General features: G+C 42.1%; 1 protein-coding gene across 1 annotated transcript in view; it reads right to left on the reverse strand.

Moving 5' to 3' along the window:
- Nucleotides 1-2,842: 2,842 nt before the first annotated feature.
- NIPAL2 (NIPA like domain containing 2) overlaps nt 2,843-24,064 on the reverse strand; it is an 84,739-nt gene continuing 63,517 nt past the window's right edge. The window contains exons 6-11 of the mRNA XM_019527985.1: nt 20,103-20,199; nt 15,473-15,608; nt 10,136-10,224; nt 8,277-8,340; nt 3,394-3,488; nt 2,843-3,267 (exon numbers count right to left, since the gene is read on the reverse strand). Coding sequence (XP_019383530.1) covers nt 3,173-3,267; nt 3,394-3,488; nt 8,277-8,340; nt 10,136-10,224; nt 15,473-15,608; nt 20,103-20,199 — 576 coding nt within the window. The 3' untranslated portion in view covers nt 2,843-3,172. The remainder of the gene's footprint in view (nt 3,268-3,393; nt 3,489-8,276; nt 8,341-10,135; nt 10,225-15,472; nt 15,609-20,102; nt 20,200-24,064) is intronic.

Genomic DNA, 24,064 nt, shown 5'->3' on the forward strand with positions numbered 1-24,064 from the left:
GAATTAGACACCTTAGAAACATGTTTTCAAGCCCATAATCCTTTCCTGAAGTCAGATACTTAAAACTGTTTTTTGAAAGAACTGATCAGAGCTCACTCTCTTCTTGTAAAACACAGCAGGAGAAAGAAGGACGGGTTTCCGTCTTTGCCCCCAGCCTTATTTTTGGTTTTATCCAATGGCTGTTTAAGGTAAAATGCATGAACAGTCCTGAGAGCAGAGACTAGAACCTAGGACACAGTCCTCCTTGGCGAGTACCACAGCCATGCCCTACAAAGTCATTCTCCCTCTTGTGCTCCCTCTCTGCGGCTTCCTGGACCTTGCACTCCTTTCTGCACAATTTCAAGGACAGTGTCTCCAGCTTACTTTGTCTATAGTTTGGTGATTGGGCAGTCTCCTGTGAGGTAGGAGATATGGACTTGAACCTCCTCAGGTTTAGAAGGGACAGAAAGCCAGATCTCCTGCTTCATTAGTAACTGTTTCCAGTTCCACAGTCAATGTTTTGGCTTCTACAACAGTATTTATGATCAGGGTAACACATGCTGAATTCATCTTCCTGGTTCTGGTTTGTTGGACTAACACCCTGGAACCCATGGAGGCCATTTAGAGGGGTTAAGCCTAGGTCACAGGTTTATTTATTTTTTACTTTGTTAGGTTTCATCCAGGACCTATTCAGGCTCTAAAAAGATTCTATTGCACATAAAGGTTTCACAAGTCGCCTTTGGCCCAAAATTATGATCTTAGGACAAAACATAAGGTCTTACAACATATCATACAAGTGGAACTGTTTCTCTTTCTTCCTTTACAGTGAAAAGATGTATGTTTTCATTAACATTCCTTTATGGTATTTCAATCTAAGCACAGTACAATCTGAAAGGAAAGCGACTAGAAGCTGATCCTAAACAAAATGAAACTGACAAGTCACCTTTCTTTTCACCATAATAATGAATCTCCACTGCTACAGCTTACAACAATGTAACATGTGTCCTGATATAGATTAATTGGAATGTGCCTAGGTTTCTAAATCATGTTTGTGACTTCTAGAATTTTTATTCAATAAATCAACTACACACAAATTTACCCAAACAGGGGGTTTGTTTTATTTTTAATTCATCTCTAGACCACATTTTTATTTTTGTTCAAACTCTCAGAAGAAGATGCAGTATTACACAAGTGGAGTTACAGAAGTTTGAAAATAAATAATGCATTTGGCCATTGCTTTCAATTTCCAATTGTTAACAATAAATCCTGTCACTGATGACCCATTATTTTCTGCCTAACACCTCCCAAATCATGGAAACAAGTTTTCTGCAGCCAATATTAGAAAAAACAAACAAACCCTAACATCTCTCAGAAATAATAGCAACAAAAACCTAAAGGGATCCTATTTCCCTTCTTAATGCATACATTTTCACTTGGCAGTCAAAACGGGTCTTACATTTTCACTTTGTTGGAGTGCACAAAAAATGTATATATCCTTTTTTTTTTTTTTTAACTTTAGACTTTAGGAATGTAAACTGGTTGCTTCTCTTAATTGTTGGAAGATTCATGGAGAAAAAAAAGCCCCCAGAGATACACATAAGCAATGAGCACAACCAATGATAGAAGAAGGCAGTGGCACTGACTCTCACTATGTAGTTCTATCCCAATTGGTAAAGCTTAAATCAAAAAACTAAAAAAAGCCAAACAAAAGACAAAAATCTTCTCAGAGAACCCTGGATCTTGGATGTAGGAAGATCAGTGTGTAGCAAATGCACAAATATTTGGGTACTTTGAAGTGTTTAACCTATTTCTCTTTGGCTAGATTCCTTCTAAAATAACATTTTAAAAAATCTAACTACAAAAAACTGTTTAAAAAATGAAAAGAAATAATCTCAGAGACACCAAAGGAGATATATACATATTCATGACATATGCCCATTATTAAAAAGTAATTCACAACTAACAGGAGTAGAAGTATTCTGTGATGTATTTTGTACAAAGTTCAAGAAATAACACTGAACATTTAAAGTGTTTTACCTTTTCCCCAGAGTATTTATGTAATCCCCACAGCATACATGTGAGGTAGATTCATATTACCCAATAAAAACAGAACTGGAAGCACACAGATTAATGCTTGCAAGTAACTTTGTCACCATGAATCAATGGCTGAAATTAAATTAGGACTTTCTGACTCCACCCCCCCCCCAAATTAGCATGGAATAGATGCCCCCCAGTACTGACTGGGAGAATGCAAAGAAGCCTTTTTTCATAAAGAAAAATATATGTTATCATAGTGGCTTTCCCTCTGCTGGTCTGATCCTGTGATCTTTAAAGCCTCAGCATTTCCACTGACTTCAAGATTGGGCCCGGCATATTGAATAAATTTCTTTCTCAGGTGAGTCTTTTAAAAAAAGAACAACAGAGGGAATTTGGCTTCCCCTCTCAAAAAACACACTCTTCAAAAACCTGACCCCAAAAGCTGGCTTTTCATTTTTCTTAAGGAAGACAGGGGACAAATATCAGAGTGAACTAGCCTGAAATACCTGCTTGCCGCTCCAGTCCAATAGGACAAAAATAAACTTCCCTACCAGAGAGCTGCTTCAGAGGAATTTATGCCTATGCTTTCTTCATACCTCAGTGTAGATTAGATACCACATATATGTTTGTCTTTCAGAACAACTACCACTCACCTTCTCCACATGAACCATTCCTTTGAAAATAATTAAATAAAGCAAAAAGGACTTCCCTCTACGTTTAATACCTAAATACCTCTAAATATATAAATACATTAGATGATGGTAACTGAACAGAAGATTCCAGGTTTTAAAAGCATTAAGTATGTAAAGATGCAGAGGGGCAAATACTGTTTAAAAAACATAATTCTAAGCACGTACCTGCACCTTTAGGCAACAGCCTTGTACAATTCTGGTCTCAAAGCACTAGTAAGTAGTATTATATGAGGAAAATATCTAACTCCTTTGAATGATTACTAGCTTTTCTTTAAGCACAAAAGCCCTCCTTGCTCATCTGTGCTAGCCCTGGGATAAGTTAAGGAAGCTTAAATAATGCTAAGAATTGTCAACATACAGTTCCTTGACACGCACAGAATATTTGCAGCAAACAGTGGACATGAATATGATTTCAATAAACAGAGTTCATTTTGTGAACTGGAATGTAAAAGTGCTTTCTTCTCTCAGTTTTGAGTTTTCACCATGTCGCCTTCATTAGACAAAGTGCCGTAGGATAAACTGTTTGAATCTGGTTGTATTTTGCCCATCTTTTTTTTTCCTGAGGGGACAGGGGGAAAAAAATTAAGGAACAGCCATAATAAAACAAATGGCCCTCCCTCCACTTTTTCTTTTGAACTGTTTTTGTTCATTTTTCCATCTTTCAAAACTCTTAAAACCTACTTACCAGGAATGTGTCCACAGTCAATATAAGGAATTCGTAAGTGCTTTGCTTCTTGATTTCTTGTGATTACAAAAACACCAAGAAATGACAGAAGACACCTGCAGAAATGTTATAATGATGTGATTAAGAAGCAGTTTGCTGTTTCTGACATAAAGATATTCTCATGGGGTTCCATGCTTCTCTGTCAATGGATTCGAAATCTGAGCTGCTTAGTTTAAAAGTAAAGAGACTCATTATTGCAATTATTTTGGATCAGGAGTCCTGCAACTGCTCTTGTGTTTGCTGTCAGCCTACACTTTTTATGGGACATCAAGAGCAGTAACAAAGGTTCCACATACTGAATTATGTTCTTAGAGATACCTCAGTCATCCATTACTTTTTGCTGGTTTGTGAACTGAGATCTAAATTAAACCATAACAAGGAACATACATGTTCACATAGTGTCTATGGTAGCATTGTTAACTAACGTTATAGAACAATCAAAAACTCTTTTGTCTCTCATTTGATTTTCTATCTTAAAGCCAGGCTATTGGCCAGCAGTGACCTGGAAGTTATATGCATTAACAAGCTGACCCTGTATACAGCATCACTACCTCATGTGTGTCACAGGCATGGATGGAACATGGTGAAGAGCAAATTCAGTCTCTTCCACTACAAACACTGTCAGTCACAGAAACCAAGTAGTAGTGCACTGTGTCTCCTCAGTCCTAGCTGCAGAGGAAACAGTCACATGCAATTGTTGGTCCCATTGGTTTGGGCTAAGAGCTGATTAAGGATTTGCTGTTCAGCTTGTGTGAAAGATTCCCAAAGATTTCTCATATATCACCTGAACCCCTAGGTATTAACAACCAGTCAAGGATTTCTAATTACTCTTTTCATACTTGGTTGTACAACACTTAGGCTGCCCTTTTTTGAGTATTTAGTTTTTAGCTTCACCTATTCTCTAAAGTAGTGAGGCATCTGCGAGTTAGCTGCTCCAGCATCTAGTCCCCAGAATGGAATCCAGACCTCACAAATAAGCACCCAAGCTTCTCAATACCAGGCATGCTCACTCCCAGCCTGCACACCAGATCCAGCCTATAGAGCCCTGTTATCTGGCCAACAGGGCTTCAGAAAAGGCCCAGAAATTTGGCAATGGGGAAGTAGTGGCAGTGCTAATTGCCATCCCCTTGCTGCCAAATTTCTGGACCCCTGGGGATTGTGCTAGCATGCAGCTGGACCCAGATATGCAGGGTGAGGCCAACTGGCTGGGTTGCACCAACTCTGTGGGATTTCCAGCCTACTGACCAACCCCCAAACCACTCATCCAGCACACCGGGCCATAAAGCTGGGAAACACTGTTCTATATAATGGGTGGGGAAAGATGGACACAAACAGACTTTTACGCTCAATGGGGAACCACCTAGTGGTAGACAATATCAAATACTAGGGGTGTGCAAAGCGGGCCTTATTCGATTCAGATTTGGATTTGGCCCCAGTCAGGCAGTGATTCAATTAGTTGATTTAGATCACCGTCCCTGATTTGATTCGACTGAATCCAAATCTGAAGAGTTGATGCTGAGTCAGAGAATGAGTGATTCAGACAGACACAGCTTTAAATGTTTTTTCTACATACTTTGAGGTAACAGCATGGCTTGTGAATGGTGAGATGGTGAGGTACATGGAGCATCCCACAGGAGTGTGGGGGGACCCTCCATGTGCTTGGCGGCGAACCTGGAAGTGGAGCCGAAGTACTACTGGTCCATTTCCAGGTCCACCAGGGAGTGTGCTGGGGGCCTCCCCCACGCTCCCCCGTGCTCCCCTGGGGACCCAAAAGTGGACTGGAAGTGTTTCTGGTCCACTTTTGTGTCTGCTGCTGAGCATGCTGGGGAGCCCCCATACTTCTGTGGGGCACTCCATGTGCCCCAGCATCACAGCATTCACGAGCCGCCTGCTACCTAGAGGTATGTAGAAAAAACATTGAAAGCTGTGTCTATGTCTGATTCTCCGAATCTCTCCAAATCCATTTGGAGGGTTCCGATTCGATTTGGAGAGATTAAAGGGTCCTCTGATTCAATATGGATTTGGAGATTTGGCCACCGAATTTGGCTGAATCTCTGCCAAATTGAATCAGGGACCAAAGCTTCACACTGCCCTATCAAATACTAAATAAAGCAGGTTGTAGCTAGGGATCTACCTAAATTGTAGTGAGTGAAAGGCATTTTTGTGGGCCACTAGTGACATGCAGGGCCAATTTTGTGGCCTTTTCACAGTGAAACTGCCCCTCACTACTGATTGGCTAAGAGGGTTGTCTGCCATGCAGCCCCCACCCCTCACCACAGCTGATTATATGAGAAGGCTGTCCATCATGTGGCCCCACCCTTCACTGCCAATTGACCAAGAAGTACAGGACCATATGACAGGCAGCCCTCTCAGTCAATCAGTGGTGGGGGGAGGGGGATGGGTGCCATCTTGGCTGATCCCCTTCAGGCCAGTGGCTCCACCCACCCCCAGCACACTGCAAGGCTGGGCCACAGTGGCCATGCGGACTGCTGTCTCCCAATGGGGAGCCAGCATTTTAGATTTAGTAAGTTGGGTTTTTTTTATTTCATGGGCAATGCCCAAGTTCATCGTTTCCACAAAATCATAAACTAAGTAGGTCCCTAAGTATAACTCCTACCCCTGAACTGGGGCTGCAAGGCAGGTACTGCTGTCCACTCCGATTTAGAACACGGAAGCCACTCTTGAGAGTACATGTCCCTAGCGTTTTTTTGAAACCACTGAGCAGAGCTCTGTTTTTTATCTAATTAACTTCCTTCCTCTTGAGGTCTGCCAGAGCACAAGCCTGAACATCTTTCAGAAGCAATGTAAGACCTGCCTATTTAGGTAGGCGTTTAACAAACAAAGCTAGGCTGAGATATTGTTTAGAGGATCTCTATTTTATGTATCTTCTATTTCTCTTTGTTTTGTTCTCGTTTTAGAAGTTATCCTGTCATCTAATTGTAGCTGCCTTGAGACTTAAGGTTAGCATATAAATTGAATAAATAAATAATGCAGCCATACGCAGAGAAGGTGGTGGTGGTGGTGGTGGTGGTGGTGATGGTGATGCCCAGCCTTGCCTTATATGAGGGGGGTCAAGTCTACATCTGTTACCTTCTAGGAAAATTTGCCTCAACCATCAGACTAGAGGCAAGGCTGAGATGTGAATAGTCTCCACCTCTCCTGGCCACCGTGCAACAAGGAATGCAAGATTTGTGAGGTCAGAAGCAGAACAAACATGATGGAGCATGACTGTATATGTTAATGGTTAAGGCCACTGGAAGGGGACAACTCAGGGTTCTGGTCCCTACTCCCGGGGCATACTATATTAAACAATCCTTGGATAAAAGGCAATGAAAAACTTCTGAGATCAGGGACTGGAATCCAGAACTCCTCCTCTGAGTGAGCATCCTAACACCTTTACATTTATGAAGTCATGTTCCCTCTTGTGTTCTCTCTCTCTCTCTTCCCATTGTCATGGTGTACCCAAATCTGCAGCAGGTCATTTTGGGGGAGACTGGATCTACATGCACAGATATCCCTGCAGGTTGAGCTAACTATTGTTGTGTTTGGTCTCTATCTGCAGCTAAGAATAAGGTAGGGTCATTTTATCATCGATGCGTTTGTATGAAATATGGTACCCTACATAAAATATGTATTTCAGTAAACCAGGAAAACCTAACAACCAATTATACTTTATTTATGGCCCAGCTCCTGTGTAGCAATGGGGACTCTATTAGCACACATATCAGGTGGATGGGAAACTCTTGGAGGAGACCATCTGTGAAATACAGAAAATGTTCCTAGGAACTGATTGGACAAGAGATGAATGGATAGGCAACTGCGGATTAGGTGGGGTCCCTTGGAGGCACCTGAATCTTAGGTTGAAGCAGGGGACCCTGTCAAGGAGACTGTAAGATCACCCCAGAGGTAAGTGGGCTATTAGCTGTTTGAAGCAGAGAGAACACCTAGAAGCTGTAGCACTAAGGATGTTCTGTTTTATTTCTGTATTCCCATCTCCAAACCTAACAACTCTTTTCTGACTTGTACAATACACCTATTTTGGTTTTTTAATCTAGCAATTTATCTTGTGATGAGTGATTTTAGAGCAGCTAGCAGCAGCAGGCATTTTGTTCCTATGCGGATGGCAGACTTACCTTTTCAAATCCAGGGGACCCCAAAAGTTTTTAGGGTCTTCCTCCACTAAACTGTAAGACCAAGAACTTCTAGAGGAAAAGGAGTTTCACATGAGCAAGAGCCAGCCAGAGCCCTATGGATACTCAGCAGGATAATGGGGAAAGGCCTGAAACCTTGGGGTCAACCTAAGGAAGGTAAGTCTGGATTTTGTTATATCCATAAATTTTGCATATACTGCATAGTGACCAAAGTTCAAGATGAGGCATGGAGGGTGTATTCAGTCAGCCAAAGTCTAAGCCTAGTCTTAAACATTTTCCTGGAAGGTAGATGTTGGCTAGAGTCCGACTGAAAATAGCCATAGATCCATATCTCCCACTTCCTGGACAAGTGCTCTTACACATAAAGCAGGTGGAAAAAAATCCATAATTTCCCTCATTTACAAAGGGAACACATGCTGTGCTGCTCGTGTTTCTTCTGTCAGAAGAATTAGTGGCTCACAAGTAGCTAGTATGAATAGCGTTCGATGTTTGGACTTAAAAGGAGGCCTCCAAAGCAAAATACAAATATTATTAGCCTTGGCTTTAATATTTTTCACACTACTGTGATGACTGTTCCATAATACTTAACAATAGAAGCAGTTTCTTCCTACCGAGAAAAGGAAAATTGATTCTGCAAAGTTAATGTGGTTTTAATACAAACTTTGTTACATATTTTCAGTCAAGGCCACTTACCCAAACAGAAACATGAACACATTCAGCAAAGCAGCACCTTGGAATTCCTGATAAAATATGACCCCTAGAATGTGACAGAAATAAGAACTGCTGATTTTGAGCAAATTCCAAGTGATATGAATTACAGCTGAAAGGATTAGAAGTGGCGTTACACTCAAGTAGGAAAAAAATCCCAAATATGGTATTAATACAAATGCTTGGGTGGGTTCACATTATATGTCTATGTTCAATAGCTAGGCATTTTTAGGTGCCCAGTTATTGCACAGAACTTGACAAGATTTTAACCCATCTGGTTTGGATCATTTGCTTGTTTTGCCAGTTGCTCTGCATTGCAACATCTTGGTTCACCAGCATCTAAAAAACCCTTGTAATATATAAGCATAGTTTTTAATGTATCCTGTCTGTATTCTGCACAGTCAAATCTTACAGGCTTGACAAAGTCTTCATTCAGGTCACACTCAGAGAGGTTCTCCACAAGCAGAGAGACACATAGATTTGGCTTAACCCAGGCAAAAGACTATGTCCACATACCTACATCAGCTTAAATCAGGTTTTGGGGTTTAGTTTAGTTGCTTAGGGTACCTATACACATGCTAGGGGTTGGGGGGAATATTTTAATTAGAATGGTTCCTAGAGAGCCACTCTAATTAAAACATTGCAGCATTACATGTATTTAGCTCCCATTCATTTAAAAATGGCCGTGAGATACTTTAACTAAAGATCCTCTAACAAGCTTTAGTTAAAGCACCCCAGCAGTCATTTTTCAACCCACAGGGGCTTATATACACGGCCCAGGAATGCTAGAGCATTTTAATAAGAACATGGAGCTGACTTGATATATTGAGTCTGCTCCAATGCACTCTAATCAGAATGCATCAGAGCACATGTATAGGCACCCTTAGGCACTGGTTTAAGACAACCTGCAATAAGTGCCTCTTAAACCACACAGGGGTTTATTGAAGTTTACACTGGTTTAAAGTAAACCAGTCCAAATTTGTATGTACACAGTTCTGAGGACAGTCCTGAATAAGGAGTTGACCTTTGAAAGCAGGGCAAGGCCAGATTCTCCATATGGTTACACCACTACAACATCTTTCAGCCAAAGTCTCTTGGTTACAAGGTAAAGGGCTATTTTAACACAGATGCTGAGGCAATATCTGTGTGGAATTCCTCTTTGCATTAATGGCTGTACTGTATGGGGATCTCCTGCAGATTAATGACAGGATAGCCCCCTGTGCACAGTCAAATGAATCATAAATGTTCTAACAACAGCTTGTTGCTGATTCAGCCTCTAAATCATCTTTGCTGCTCATGCGCTTGTGATGCACAAGATTTCCACAATTGTTCAAGTCTCTTTTTAATGTCATCAAGTTCAAAGGTCTCACCCAGGATAAAATGTTAAATACTTAAAAAGTCTTTGGAGTCTTTTATTTCCTTCACTTAACCTAGAATTCAGCCTTCTGAAATTGAATATACACTCACCACTAGAAAACACAGCTGGTTGTCATTTGAGTAGCTTGCCATGCTGTTAAAATGACTTTACCAGTTAGGATAGGGAGTACACATGGCAAATGCATTTACTGTACATCACACTGAGGCTAATACTAACCTAGGTACCTTTCCTAAGGCAGGACACAGTAAAATGCACATCAATACTAGAAATGCTAGAATTTGACAACTTCTATTTTGTTTCAAAGTTTTGAACTGATCATTTTCCACAGTTTCCACACCTGTTATTGAAAAGGTCTCCTAGGAAAACAAAAGTGATCATATTTGGTTGTAATCCCCCAAGCAAAATAAGAAGGTGCAGCTATTCTATTTAAAACATGATTTCTCTGGGATAGAAAGTCAAAACCAACCTGCAATGATGCCACTGGTGGTGAAGAACACAAAATTAATCGGCACAACTACTGTTGCATTGTAGAGCTGCATTGCTTGATTCAAGAACCTGGAAGATGACAGTTATTACATCTCCTAACTATGCTGTTTACTGTGTACTAGCACTAAGCTTAGCAGTAGGTGTGATACTTTCACATCAGTTCATCTAATGACCCAATATAAAAAGATGTCTGCAACACATCTATTTCCTGGTGGTGACTCTGCACAGTGCAGATACATACTACAAAATAAAAGATGATTAAAAGAAACCTGGTTTAAAATAAATGGGAGTTATTCCTGACTGTTAGCAGAGGTACACCTAGCAAAAGGGTACATAGAGCAAGATCCTGCTCTGCCTAATGAGGTGTCTAAGTGGCCTTAGATAGCAAATAGTGATCCTATTGAATCTCCTGAAAAAACATTAATTCAACGGTGAAAGGATTCTCACCCAGCTCACTGCTTTTTGTGGCCTTGTCTTAAGGTTAAGATGATAGCATGTTACAAGAAGTAGGTGTATTAATGCTTTTTTCAGGGACTTGAGCAAGGGGAAATAAGATCACACTTAGGCACCTAATAAGAGGGATAGGATCTGGACGATAGGACACAATGCTGATTAGTATAAGGAGGATTATGTTTAAGCCATTGTCACCAGCAACAGGCTCCTCCTTCACCTTTTAAAACCTTGATCCAAAGCCCATTTGAAGAGACCGGGCATCTTTCCATTGACTTCTGTCATCTTTGGATCAGGCCTTTACCCCCTGTATATATTTAAGTAGGTGACGAAACACACAGGAGATTTGAAACTTCCCACTGCTCAGGTTAAGTGCAGACAGTCAAAAAGCCCGAGGCGGAATCGATTTAATCTATGCAGCTTGCATAGATCGGACCATTAATGAACAGAGCACACATTCACACATCAGTAGCTCAAATCAGGCAGATGCCTGCACTGGTGAAGCGGGGTGCTTGTGCACGCCTCCCAGCTTTGCCGGGCTGTGGATGCCCTAGCCCCCACTCCCTTGGCAGCCCCCCAACTGTCAGCCAAGAGAAGGCAGACAAGGGGGAATGGGCCCCTGCATTGGCCCCCCCAACTAGGATCTGCACAGTGGTGAGGGGGGGAAAAGCCTCCAAAACTGATAGGTGGGTGGCTAGTGAGAGGGCAGAGCCAGGGCATTTGCAGCCCAGAGGAGCCTCAGAGGGCTTCCCCCCCTCTCCTGCCAGCTGGGGTGGTGAGGCTGAAGTGCGGGAACATTTCTCCCATCTCTGCCCACCCCCAATGTGGTTGAGAGGCAGGGGGGCAGTAAGGGGGTGGGGCTGGAGCTGCCGAATCACACACCTTGGGGGGGAGCCCCTGCCTCAGGGAGCTGTGTAGACCCCAGCTGGTAGGAGCTGGGGCCAAAGCAGGGGTCAATTTCTTCCCACATTCACCTCCTTCCCTCCCCCGTGGCTGACAGGGTGTGGGACTGGGGCATTTGTAGCCTGGCAGAGCTGTGCTGCAGGGGAAAAAGCCCCTCCCTCAGGGGGCTTGCCCCATGTCTCCGCCGCTGTTCAGAGCCTGGCTGAGGGGGCCAGAGTTGGGGTCCATCCTCCCTAATTCACCCCTCCATGGCTGACAGATGGCTGGCTGTCGAGGGGACAGGCAGAGGTGTTTGCAGCCCGGCAGAACCCCCTGTGGAGAAATCCCCTGCCTTGACAGCTTCCCCCCTACCTGCTGTGCAGGCCCTGGCTGGGGGAAGCTGGGGCCAGGGCAGGAGTCCATTCCCTCCCAATCTGCTCCTGTGCCACGGCTGGTGGGACTGGCAAGGCTGCCTCATCTTTGTGACAGCTGGGGGCAGGGTTGCCTGGCTCGGCTGGAGCAGACAATCTGGGGCAGATGCTAGCCCACCGAATCTGCGATGGGGAGACGGGACTAGCTGGGGTTGAATGCATCCTGGGATGCAGGGGGACTGAGACTTAGCTTGTGTCGGGAGGGGATCTGGGACAGAAGTTCAATAAACCAGTTTAACTAAAATCAGTTAAGTATGATACTACATCCATCCAATTTTATCTTAAACTAGTTTCAGTCATTCTGAAACTGGTCTATGTGCACTGAATTTCTGTTCTGTTACAGATTTAAACCAGTTTCTGATCACTTATATTGGTCTGTGTGTAATGTCTGTTCCTAGCTATAGTGTTGATGGCAGAGAGTTTGTCTTCAACAGAAGCTGTACTGGTCCAACTCTTCTCATTTGGGCAGAAGCTGGCATGCATTCATATGCACATCCCCAATGAAAAAATCTCGGGACCTAAATGTATTTAATTAAGTCAGTCTGCAACTGCCACTATTCTGTTTTGGAGGGAATTAATTTGATTTAGTGTTGCTATGGACACACCTCACTTATGAGTAAACCAGTATAAGGAGTCCTCCTCCTGCTATCCCATACTGCACAATGTATAACTGACAGTGGAATCCAATGGACTCTCGGGTTAGCGTATCTGGAAGCCACTCCTCTGTTTAGTCACCTCTGGCAAATTCATATCGGTCTCATTTGTGAGCCACTTTGGTAGCAAGCAAATCCCATTTCTCGGAGATGCGCAGCTTCTTGGAGAAAACTCAGAACAGTTCTCATGTATGCCTCCTGCACCTGCACAGAGCCATCCAGAGCTCACTGCCTTCACTGGCATGCGGGATGAGAAGCATGTGCAAACACAGCTGGAAAGTAGTTGGTAGCGTGATTAAAAGATAAAGAAAAACAAACCCAAAAACCAATTCCAGAAGAAAGAAAAGGAGCTCACTCAAATCTTCCAGCATGTTATTGACAACAAATACATCTAAATCCTCCTTCCTTACGTTATTTAAGTCTAGCATTAGCTTTACTCCTCTGTACCCAATGGGCAAGTTTCTAGCTGAGATCCAGCCGAGTAATAGAGCATGAAGGTACTCCACTCCAAGTCCCAGATCTCTAGCACAAGGAATAAAATAAACAGCCCCAGGCTGTTGTCAAGAGGCCCCCAGCCAACCACCAATGCCAGCATGGAAGAAGCACTTTGTGGGGAGGGGGCAGTCATAAACCACAGTACTGTGCAGGTTCTGGAAAGCACTGCTGCTAGTGAGGTGCTGTAACTTAGTTTAGGGATGCTGAAGGCAAAGATAAGGTGGCACCAGGGACAGCAAACCTGGGATAGTTGTAATCTTTCTAGCACAGAAAGTAATAGCTGGAAAGATGTGATATCATAGACTTTTGCATAGCATGTACCTAGGCTCCCAGATGGACCTGTCCAGGTTTTGCTGAAGTTTGCATTGTCCTGTTTTTACTGCTGGTGTTATTCAAGCTAGCTAGATTAAAAAGCTGGTTTGCAAACATATCTTTACTTCTAGTATACCCCTCAGCTTCTATGGGGACCAAAGCCTGGACTAACTCTAAGGTGGGAAAGCATAGAAGAGTGTAACGTGCTCCTTCTTTGGACAATGAGTTCTGCATTGCATCTCTGAGAAGCAAACCTTAAAAATTCACCTCTAGCTTTTGTTAGAGCGTGCTGGAGTACAATATGATTATGCACTGTACAGGGACCCATAGGACCAAGACTAAAATATGGGTTCATGCATTCACCTTCATGATCTATGCAAATCCATTGTAAAAGCAAAGCAACTGCTCATGTTTAAAGGGAATGGGCATCTGTTGCAACCTGCCATATCAATATCTAGACATAAAATTATGGATCATAGCTCCAAAAACTGGTCTGTATCTTTGTTAATTCAGTGTCACCACACCATCACATGCTGTCCTTTGCCAACAATGCATTTAAAGCAAAAAGAGAAAAAATCAGGAGGCTGCAAAGTGCTTTAGAAAACTATAAAAATAACTATGCTAAATGTTTCATTGGTACGATATATGTGAACAGTCAAAGTCCAAACTCTGATCTGTTTTAGCCATTAAAATAATTGCCTGGTTATTTTAGCAACTGTTGAACAGTCTCCATGGTGCTTTAAAAATAAAGAAATCCTGCATATCCACAGGATAGTCAGGATTTTGAAGTCGTTCAAAACACCTCATTATTTTCTCCCATTTGCAACAATCTCAGTCTCAGGGACCCAAATGTAGATGCTGATGCTCAGCACCAAATCCAAAAAGATGTTGCACAAGCTGTTCTGAGTTAACATGAGCCAGTAAAACAAATGGAATTGGAGAGAGATCAAGATAAAATGAAAAACCAGGAGTAACAGCTGGCTCAGAGAGAAGGCAAAGGTTAGGAGGGAGATTGGGGCCAGGAAGGAAAGTGGGCACATTTAGTTGTGACCAAGTAGAAATAAAAAAGTCTGGCAAGAGGGGAGAGGGTCAAGCAGTAGCTTGTCTTTTACCAAGATTTAGTTCTGCTTTTAAGTGCACAGGAGAGGATTGCTGAATGTAAACCACTATAGATTGTTGTAGAGGAGTTCCCAAGTCAGTCATCGAGACACACTGCATAATAATGCCTAGTTTTTTTCTGATCCTCATATGGCAATGATATGCACTGCCATTAGAGTGCTGAGCTGGCTATTTTACTGGAAACTGTTAATGAAACCAGCACTTGGAATTGTGCTGAAGCAGCCTGCCTCCACAGCACAGGGACTGGTAGAAAGAAAATGGACTCTCCAGGCAGCTGTGACTTATATTTTACCAAGCAGCCACCACCAGCAATCTCCAAAGGCAGCATAAAACAATCACTTAGCAGGCTGGAGGCCAGCAGCAAAAAACTTGAGGTCTCCTCCTGTTCTGCCAAGCACTGTCCAAAATTTATCTATTTTCTAAAGAGGGCTAGGAATACCATCCCAGCCTGTATTTGGGCAGAGATTTCTCACTGAAGACAACATGCAGAGGGGGAAAGAGGAAAAGAGGCTTTTATTTTCTTCCATCTTAGGATACATAAAGAAATACTTATCAGTGGGAAAGAAATTAATTTTGTATATTTGGGGTAACATTGCTGAAAGGTAGATTTGTCCGTTTACTTAACTAGAAACCATAAATGGGTCTACAAGGCATATGGGAAAGTAAAAACAATGAAGCAGGAAAACAGCAAGTTTCACTTAAAAGTTGGATTAAAAAAACCAGGCAAATTGAAATGGTATTTGAAAAATCTTGCACTGAAAAATACATGTAGTAGCATTGCAATAAATCAGTTGTAAAACAGAATAAATTTGTATGATGAGTAATAAAGCAATCAGCTAAAGGCAAGTTGTGTGTCTGGGTGGAATCTATGAGAGATTTGTTGCATTCACACTAGGAGTCATTAAGCATCGGTAATTAACAAAACTGGCAGATAAATGGGTATGAAGGTTAGTAGGTAATTAAGAACTAACTTACTTGACTTGGAAGACACAAGATATAACCATTATGACAAGCATGATATAAAAAATGGGGTGAGTTAGCTGCATTTTACCCCTCGCTGAGAGCACTATCATGCCTGCCACAGCCTTCACTGAAACGACAGTCACTGATGCTGAGAGAGAGAGAGAAAGAGAAATTAACACGGAAGAAATTATTTAAAAGTATGTCAGAGTTTTGGTGATACTGGAAGAGCAAAGTCAAAAAAGGTCATAGATGCTTGAGTAGTGGAATTGTAGTACCCAAGTCCAACAGTGAGATATTGAAACCCCTGATAGAAGTGGTACCTAAACTCCACAGATGCCTTAAAATTTCTAAAGAGGGAATTAAATCTAGGTTTCTAAGTTCTGAGAAGGTCACCCTATCCAGGAAGCCATTATTTAAAAAGTGGACCATTGCTACCACCACATGTTAAAAGAAAAGGGGTAAGTCCTGCAGTGGTTTTTAAGAAACAGTTGTAGGCATCTACTCTCAGGACAGGGTTCTGAGCAGACAATCCCAAATTTATGATGGTACTTTCCTGCAAGCTCAAGCCCAGATTATGGAGGAATTTACATCAGACCCCTGCTGTTAACATTTCCTTATTGGCTCTGGACACTTGCCCACTGAACGTGCTAGTGTTAGGCAGCAACCTGTTCAATGTGTTGGTTATTTAAGACCCCACTTTGAGGTATCTAACTTCCTCCCCCAGTGCATTGTACATGGAGTCCAGGTGCCTTGTGCACTGTGAAGCCAGGCTCTGCAGTGCCTTTGGCAACCAAGCCCTTTATTGGATCCAGTCCATTGATCAGAATGAATTTTAAAGGAACAGTTATTAATCCATTATATGATTTTCTTTGAAAAAGAATACTAACAGGTTTAAAAAAACACATCACCACAAAGAAGTCTTGTTTAAAGGAAATCGATGGCTTGGGACAGGGAGAGGAAAGGGGGAGGGGAGAAGATGGACCATAGTGTTGTCAATCATCAGTTCATGGAGCATAACTAGCTTTTTCATTCGTACCAGCCAGGAAAGGGGCTGATGGTTAGACTCAAATGCAGGAAGCTTTTCTTTTGGAACAGGCTATTATTAAAGATGCAGAGAAGTGATGGTCAGCTTCATTCTGAACCTGTGTTGAAAACTGCTCCCAGTTAACTCAAATGGGTACCTGCTTATTTGGGCTGAGGAGTCAAAGGCAGATGTGGTGGCACTCCCTTGTGTGCCACTGGCTACAGAATAGGTATACATTAACTGTGATAGCCCAATGGGTCATCCAGGCATGGGCAGACCTTTGACTTTCTTTGGGCTCTTAGTTTGCTGTAGTCCCTGCTGCTGAAGTTAAACCAGGGAGATTAGAATGATCAGAAGTGAAATGTAACAAATTCAAAACAAATGGCATGGCAGGACGAGAAGAGAAAGCTCACATGTAATGGTAACAGAAAATAATTAATAGTAGGGAACAGAGTCCCACCACTGAGATCCAATTCCAACTTCTCCAAAGTTCAGAAGCATCCAATTTCAGCGTTCCAGTTTGTGTTATTACAGCTGCAAAATTCAAATCAGCGCACCAATCTGAACTGCCCTAGAGTTCAGGGCAGGAGATAAGGGGGGAGGGGGCGCTTTAGATCTGGGGTTATAATTCCAAGCATTTTGCTTACAACTGCTATAAAAATCCACAAGATTTCACTAGCCTTGTGGTGGCCCCTGCACATGCAAACTTCACTATCAGAACCAAGTTCTATGAGAGACTGCTCACCCTGTAGTATCTGAAATCAATAGGATTATTCCAGAAAAAAGCAATATTTGAGGTGATCAAATGTATCATATTCTGGCCTTTAACAGGTGCCAAACATGCTAGGGAAATGATGATTTAAAAAAAAAAAATCAGTAACCTCAGTCTGTTAGAGAGCAGCATGTAGAAACTGAGACTTACAGTTGGAAATAGGATTTTAAAGTAACAATTGGTAGTGCTGAATTTCCAATTGATGGTTAGATTGCTGAAAGGTGAAGATATTTGTTATGATAGTATTATCAAAAATGGTAGGGCAGTTTCCATCCTGTTTCTATACAGCCTTAGGAATTTCAGTTTTAGCTTCAGTATTTCAATTGTTAAACTGAAATAGTTTATCTCATTAGAGTAGCCACAAAGCAGAATGAAATGGTTTTGCTATCTCTGATAACAGGGCTCCATGTAGATAGTGTTGCCAATGATGTCACTGTCCAGCTGTAACCAGCAGGAAGCTCTGAAATCCCAGTTTAATCTGAAACCTTTTCCAAGCATACAGTAACTCCCAGTGTATACATGAGGTAAGGCAATTCTCACCAAATCAACTTCCAGAGCTGCACCGAGCAAACCGTTTTCAGATTTCTTGTAAATATCACCTCAGTGTTTTTTTCCCAATGAACATAAATCTTATTCTGTATCTCCCTCTATCCTATTAAACACATGCTTTTCTCCTCCTTAAATAAGTCCCTCTAAATTTTATTTATATATAAAACCTTTTCCCTGGGGATAGGCTTTCCCAGGCATTAGGGGAGGGATTCGCCTTGCCAAAGACAGAAAACTGAAGATCCCTTTAGCTGCTTCTATAAAGACCTGCAAAAGAGGCCAACCTTGGCCATCGTCCTTTCAGGCAAGACTCTCTGAAGTCTGTTAACACATCAGTCAACCAAAAGGATGCTAGTGAACCTTCTGAGGCAATTTGCCATTTCTTGTGGCCCAAGAGCAGTGCTCCCAGACTCTGCTAGCCAGAGAGGCGAATGAACAGGTTGAAGAATCCAATCTAAGTTTTCAGTGGGGAATTGCAAAAGACTACCATTTTAGCAGACTAAAACTATAATTTCCGGCTTCAAGTAAAATTCTATACTTCAAAATTTCCCATGACCCAGAAATTCTGAAATCACTTTGTTGTGTAAATACTGATGCATAATAATTCTGAAAGTGAATGCATTTTCCAGGACCCTGGCAGCTACTGACTGAAAGGGACATTTTTGTCATTGTCTGTAACTGCAGTAGGCTATCAGGGTTTCCAACAGCCCCACCATGCAGAATACCCCAGGACCAGGGATATCAGGACTTCCTGATTTCGTGGCCAGTGGGCTATAGGATTCATGTAGTCCTAGCCAGCCAGCCCCAGAGTCTGGAAGCTCTGTAGTTTCCAGCTTGGCGCAGTCCATATGATGGGTCTTCCCCAGGACCACAAACTCCAGAAATTCAGCATAGGACTTCAAGCCTCCCAGACCCATGACAGCAGCCTTGAGAAACCTTGTCTCTGCAGCAGAGCTTGGAGCTACAAGAAGGTCCTCAAGGCTTCCAGGCTCATATCACTATGTTGGGAAACCTAGTAGACCTCAATGTAAGGCTTCAGAAACCAAGTTAGACACAGATTCCTGGGTCTACAGCAGGGGCTCTGAAAATCCAAGTATAGGAGGGCTGTCTTAGAGCTCCAGACTCTGGAAACCTTCTTCCAGCCCATGGCAGGGCTGTTAAAGAATAAGGAGATTGCCTTCTTCCAGCCCATGGCAGGGCTGTTAAACAATTGAAGAACTGGGAGGGCCAGGCCCCCATCAGCCTGCTGGGACATCACTCAGGATTCTGATGGCAGGCTGCCTGAGAATCAGCAAAAGTTCTCTAAAACTGAAGGATCCTGTAAAACATTTGGAGCCTTTAACATTGGCATTTTCTGCTCAAGTTTTCTTCCTTCAGAAGTGTCCTGACTATACTAGGTACATCTCATAAATGTATCTGGAGCTCAAACTTTCACCTACAGAAGTCTATGAGAATGCTGTCACTGGCTACACTGGCGCCGAATCAGACACTTAAATCTTCTCCAGAATACTTCATATCCTTTGGAAGGTGACATACCCCTCACATACACCCACCCAGGAGAGTTTTAAGTGTCATTATATCATGTTGCTCAAAAATGAATCGGATTTGCCTTTTATAAAACTTACGGAAAAAAAGTCTCTTCCAAACTTTTGATTCTTTATTGCTTCTGGCCCTGGCATTCATTGATGATAATGGCAAACTCTAGGCACTTTTCAGTGTCCCACTTAGATCTTATTTCATATCTGAAAAGGCAGCAACATAAACTATATTGTGTTTGTTAGAACTTTGGTTTTGGGGAAAAATGTGTATGTAGGTGGGTGTAACTGGATACAGAGAGGAAGCCCCAACTGATCAAACTGCAGAGCTGCATTCAGCTACACAGAGGTTAAGAGGTTTTTTCTGGTTTTGTATTAAAATTACTGATTTCCTCAGTTAGCCCCAATCACCAAAAGTCCTCTTAGCCATATGGAGTTTCACATAGAATCTGTATTTCACTCTTTCAGGGATCTAATGATAAAGGGTTTCTTTAAATGGCAGAGACAAAAAGTCCTTGCACAATATCCACACAGAAATCAGGTTCAGAGAAGCAAACCTAGTCTGTGAAAATAATGAATCCTAACTATAAACATAGGAAGTATGTTCATAAGGAGATTGCACTGAAATCAAGTAAAATGCCTAAGGAGTCTCCTGCTAATTGCCACTTTAAAAACATTTCTAATAATAATCCAAGAAAAGGGACCAAGTGACAAGGAGTGATCAAGTGAGAGACAGGAATATTAAAGAGAATAATATGTTCTTACCAAGTAGCGCTACCATCATTAACAAAACCACAATGTGCTTCACATCTTTTCTTTTATAAAAATACAGGAGAATGCAGAATGTTATTATTTCCAAGATCTGGAAATAAAAGGGAAGAAAGGTTGAGCTGTTAAACCACATAATAAATGCTTCATTCAAACTCTTTAAGATGTCATATTTATCTACTCTGTTCAAACAGTTCAAAGGCAGATTGCTTTATTAAGAATCTTTGACTAAAAAACAACCTTATCTCCAGTCAACTAAGTTATCAAATAATTGTCCTCATAAATCTTTCCTGCTCTTAAGGAAGATAATGTTAACCATGTCTCATCTCTTTAAGTACCAATTTGTGTTGGCAGCATTGAGAAGATTAAAACAAAGACTGCTTTTCTATGGCAGTGAATGTACCCTGTTTGCTAGAAACAATAAATATAGAGACCCATCATATGTAATCCCCAGGTTCCCTTATGCTACAGAAGAACATCATGTTATGCCAGTCAGATTTTCCAACAGTGCCTATCATTCTAGTATCCAACTGCATTATTTCCTTCAACTTTGCCCTTTTCTTCCTCCTCATTCAACAGAACTTTAGTGATCTTCCTTTCTGAACCTCCTGCCACTTATATCAAAAGGGAAAGTATTTATTCTGTGCAATGATCTTCAAATCACTTGCTAACTACCTACCTGTTAGAAGGTTCCATGAGAGGAAGGACACTGGCAAAGCTCAATGACACACCATCAGGGACAGTGCTGCAGGGTCTTGATGCTGCTGCATCCTTACACTGTGTACAATCCACACTTGCTCCCCTCAATATCATCCCCATATTCCAGACTGATACTTAAATTTACTAGCTTCGCTATTAATGCTAACTCTTAGAGACTGCCATACTAACTCTTGCTCTCTTGCCAGTACAGAGATATTTCTATATTATCAACTGCACAAAACAGCCTAGCTATTATCAGCTACAGGGTTATCTGTCCAGTGTCTTTGGGCACAAAAGATGAGTATTGAGTTCACTAGTAACAATTATTCAAGAATAAAATGTGTTTTTTTGTGATGTAGCATAAACAGGTGACTACCTGTCAACATAAAACTTCACTCTGTGCTGAAAGAATGGGCAGTGAATGAAATGGCTCCTGGGAATAGCATAATCTGGCAGGTAACCAGCAGCCCATCTACAAACAAGCATGTACTGTCATTTTTGCCTGGGCAAGATTCTAAGGGTGAAAAATGCAGCAAGCATAGGCCCTACCTTGTATTAGGACAGTCTGTGTAGCATCCCAGACATTCAAAGCTGGCCTAAAGCGTGTTTAACCAGCCACAGGATCATGGCCCTAAAGGGAATATTCAACTGATACAGTAATTGCTGGAATGCTCCTACTCCATTCCCTTCCCTGCTATAGGTGCAGGGGCTATGTTCAGGGCCCATTTATTGCCAGCCCCTGGAATGACTACTTGGGACTATTCATTTTTTTTTGGTGATAGCTTTTATTGAACCAAGTGTATATTTGGAGAGAGGCTAGATGAGCTTTCAGGCACAATGTGTCCTTATTCAGGTTGAGGGTATCAGTAGCAAGCATACATGAAAGCAGCCCTCAGGTGGCCTGGTAAGGGAAGCACCAAGCTGACTGGAGCCACACTGTGTATCCTGAGCTGTATGGAATATTTTGGATCCAAGTCCCAGCTTCAGTCTCAAAAAGAAGCAGCCCATTGCTCACTATCTATTTCAGTGGTATAAGGTAAACAGCATAGCTACCTCTTTTTCTTAAGAGCATCAGCATCTGAGCTACAGGGATCCTTATATGCCCCTCAGGCCTGATCCTGCAGGAACTCCCATGTAAATAGGTGGGGTTTCTGCACATTGACCAACTATGGAATGTGGGGCTTAAAACATGGGTGCAACCACTAAGGAAGGCTGGTGATCAGAGTGATACCTTCTTCCCCCAGATTTTTTTCCTTCCACTCATGGCTTCATAGTGCTGTTAGTGAGCACCCTGATCTGACAGCATTTCAGTTATAGTATGTGCTGCTAACTGCTCTCATTCCATGGGGCAGCTATGAAGACCACCAGATGCTAAAGGCCAGGTAGCTGAGCAGAGCAGAAACTGCACTCAAAAAGGAAGAGAGCCCCACACTGCCAGCCCAATCCAAAGTCCTACAGGTGGAAGTCTTTCTCTTACCTATCACAAAAAGCCTCAGACTGAGGTGAGGGTACTTCAAGAGCCTCATTCCTTCACATGGTATCCCTAATGTACAGAACACAGCAGCTGCTGGAGCTGGAGAATCCTGTGGGAAGCTCGGCAGGCCATGTAGGATGGGGTGTCTTACGAAAAAGATACTCAAGATCCTAGTAGCAGAAGAAGGATACTCAACCACCTCTATGGGACCCAGAGTTCATGGGTGATAGCAATTTAGGGCAGGGAGGGAAGAAGGCACAGAGACGGTAGTCTGTCACTTTGGTAACTGAGTTCTGCAATGGTTATTCTCAATTTTTTTCCATGAAAGTGATCATTAGATCAACCTTTAGTTTTCTTCTCCTGCTTTTCTACTCACATTTCTTTTCTTTTTTAAACTGTGGCTTCACCTCTGGCCCAAGCAGACTCATAGAGGAAAGGTTGGAATCCAAAAGGATTCTTGTTGGTTGCACTAATGAAACATCTACACACAGACTGATGATTCTGTGGTTGCGGTTACAGTTTTAAATAATTCACTTTTGTTAAAAAGAGAGACTGTACCAATAATCTGTAAAACTAATTTACCTAAATCCTGTTCAACATTAACTCAAAAATTACACCATTAGAAAATATTAAAAAAAACACATTTTTTCTTAAATAATTTTTTCTATGGGACTCCATACTCATTTTTTACTCCCAAAGACACTTGACAGATAACTTAGTCTAATAAAATTATTCATATTGCAAATGTGCCAGGTTTTTTTTCCTCCACTCTAAAAATATCAAAATCCTTTTTAAAATATTTTTAAAATACTTTGAATATGAAAACACAAATATTAAGAGCTATTTGTTCAATGTGCTTTTCTGGTCTAAACAATCTACACAATTTGTCATTACAGATGACAACAAATTTCTCTTCAAGGCTATTCCTCACTGCAGCAAACAAAATGCAACAATGAATTGGATAAAGGTGAAGGCTAAAATACAGTAGAAGATAGACCTGATTCGTCACTTCTTTCCCGAAGTTCTGTACTAATGTAAGACAGTTGCGTTTGACAGAGTCACCACAGCTTTCTTCAGTGCAGCGAAGAGTAATGTTTAAATTAGGAAAAGTGAGAAAGTTCATGCTGGGACCTAACAAACACGTCATCTCAACTGACGCCCAGGAAAAAGCCAAACTATTAAATGGGTACTTTGCATCAGTCTTTCATCAGTCCCATGGGACGCCCATGCCCGCAACAGGACAGGGAGGTCTGGGTGAGGGAGATCCCCTGCCCTCCATTAATGCTGACCTCGTGAAGGAACACCTTGAGAAGCCAGATACCTTCAGGTCAGCCGGCCCTGACAATCTACCCCCCAGGGTACTCAAGGAGCTGGCGAGCATCATAGCCCAGCCTCTGCCATGGATCTTTGAGAACTCCTGGCACTTTGGTGTAGTGCCTGAAGACTGGAAGAAGGCCAATGTGGTGCCATTCTTCAAGAAAGGGAGGAAAGTGGATCTGGCTAACTATAGGCCTATCAGCCTGACTTCTATCCCGGGGAAGATTTTGGAAAAGTTTATTAAAGAGGACTGGCCGACGCCAACATCCTAAGAAATAGCCAGCATGGGTTTCTTTTGGGTAGGTCTTGTTTGACAAATCTCATTTCCTTCTATGACCAGGTGACCTATCATCTGGACAAGGGAGAAGAGATTGATGTCATATATCTTGACTTCAAAAAAGCCTTCAATCTGGTATCCCATGATCACCTCTTGGCGAAACTGGCCAATTGTGGCCTTGGGCCCACCACG

The sequence above is a fragment of the Gavialis gangeticus genome, unplaced genomic scaffold, assembly GCF_001723915.1.
Source record: "Gavialis gangeticus isolate Ggan-Ray unplaced genomic scaffold, GavGan_comp1, whole genome shotgun sequence".
Taxonomy (NCBI): Eukaryota; Metazoa; Chordata; order Crocodylia; family Gavialidae; genus Gavialis; species Gavialis gangeticus.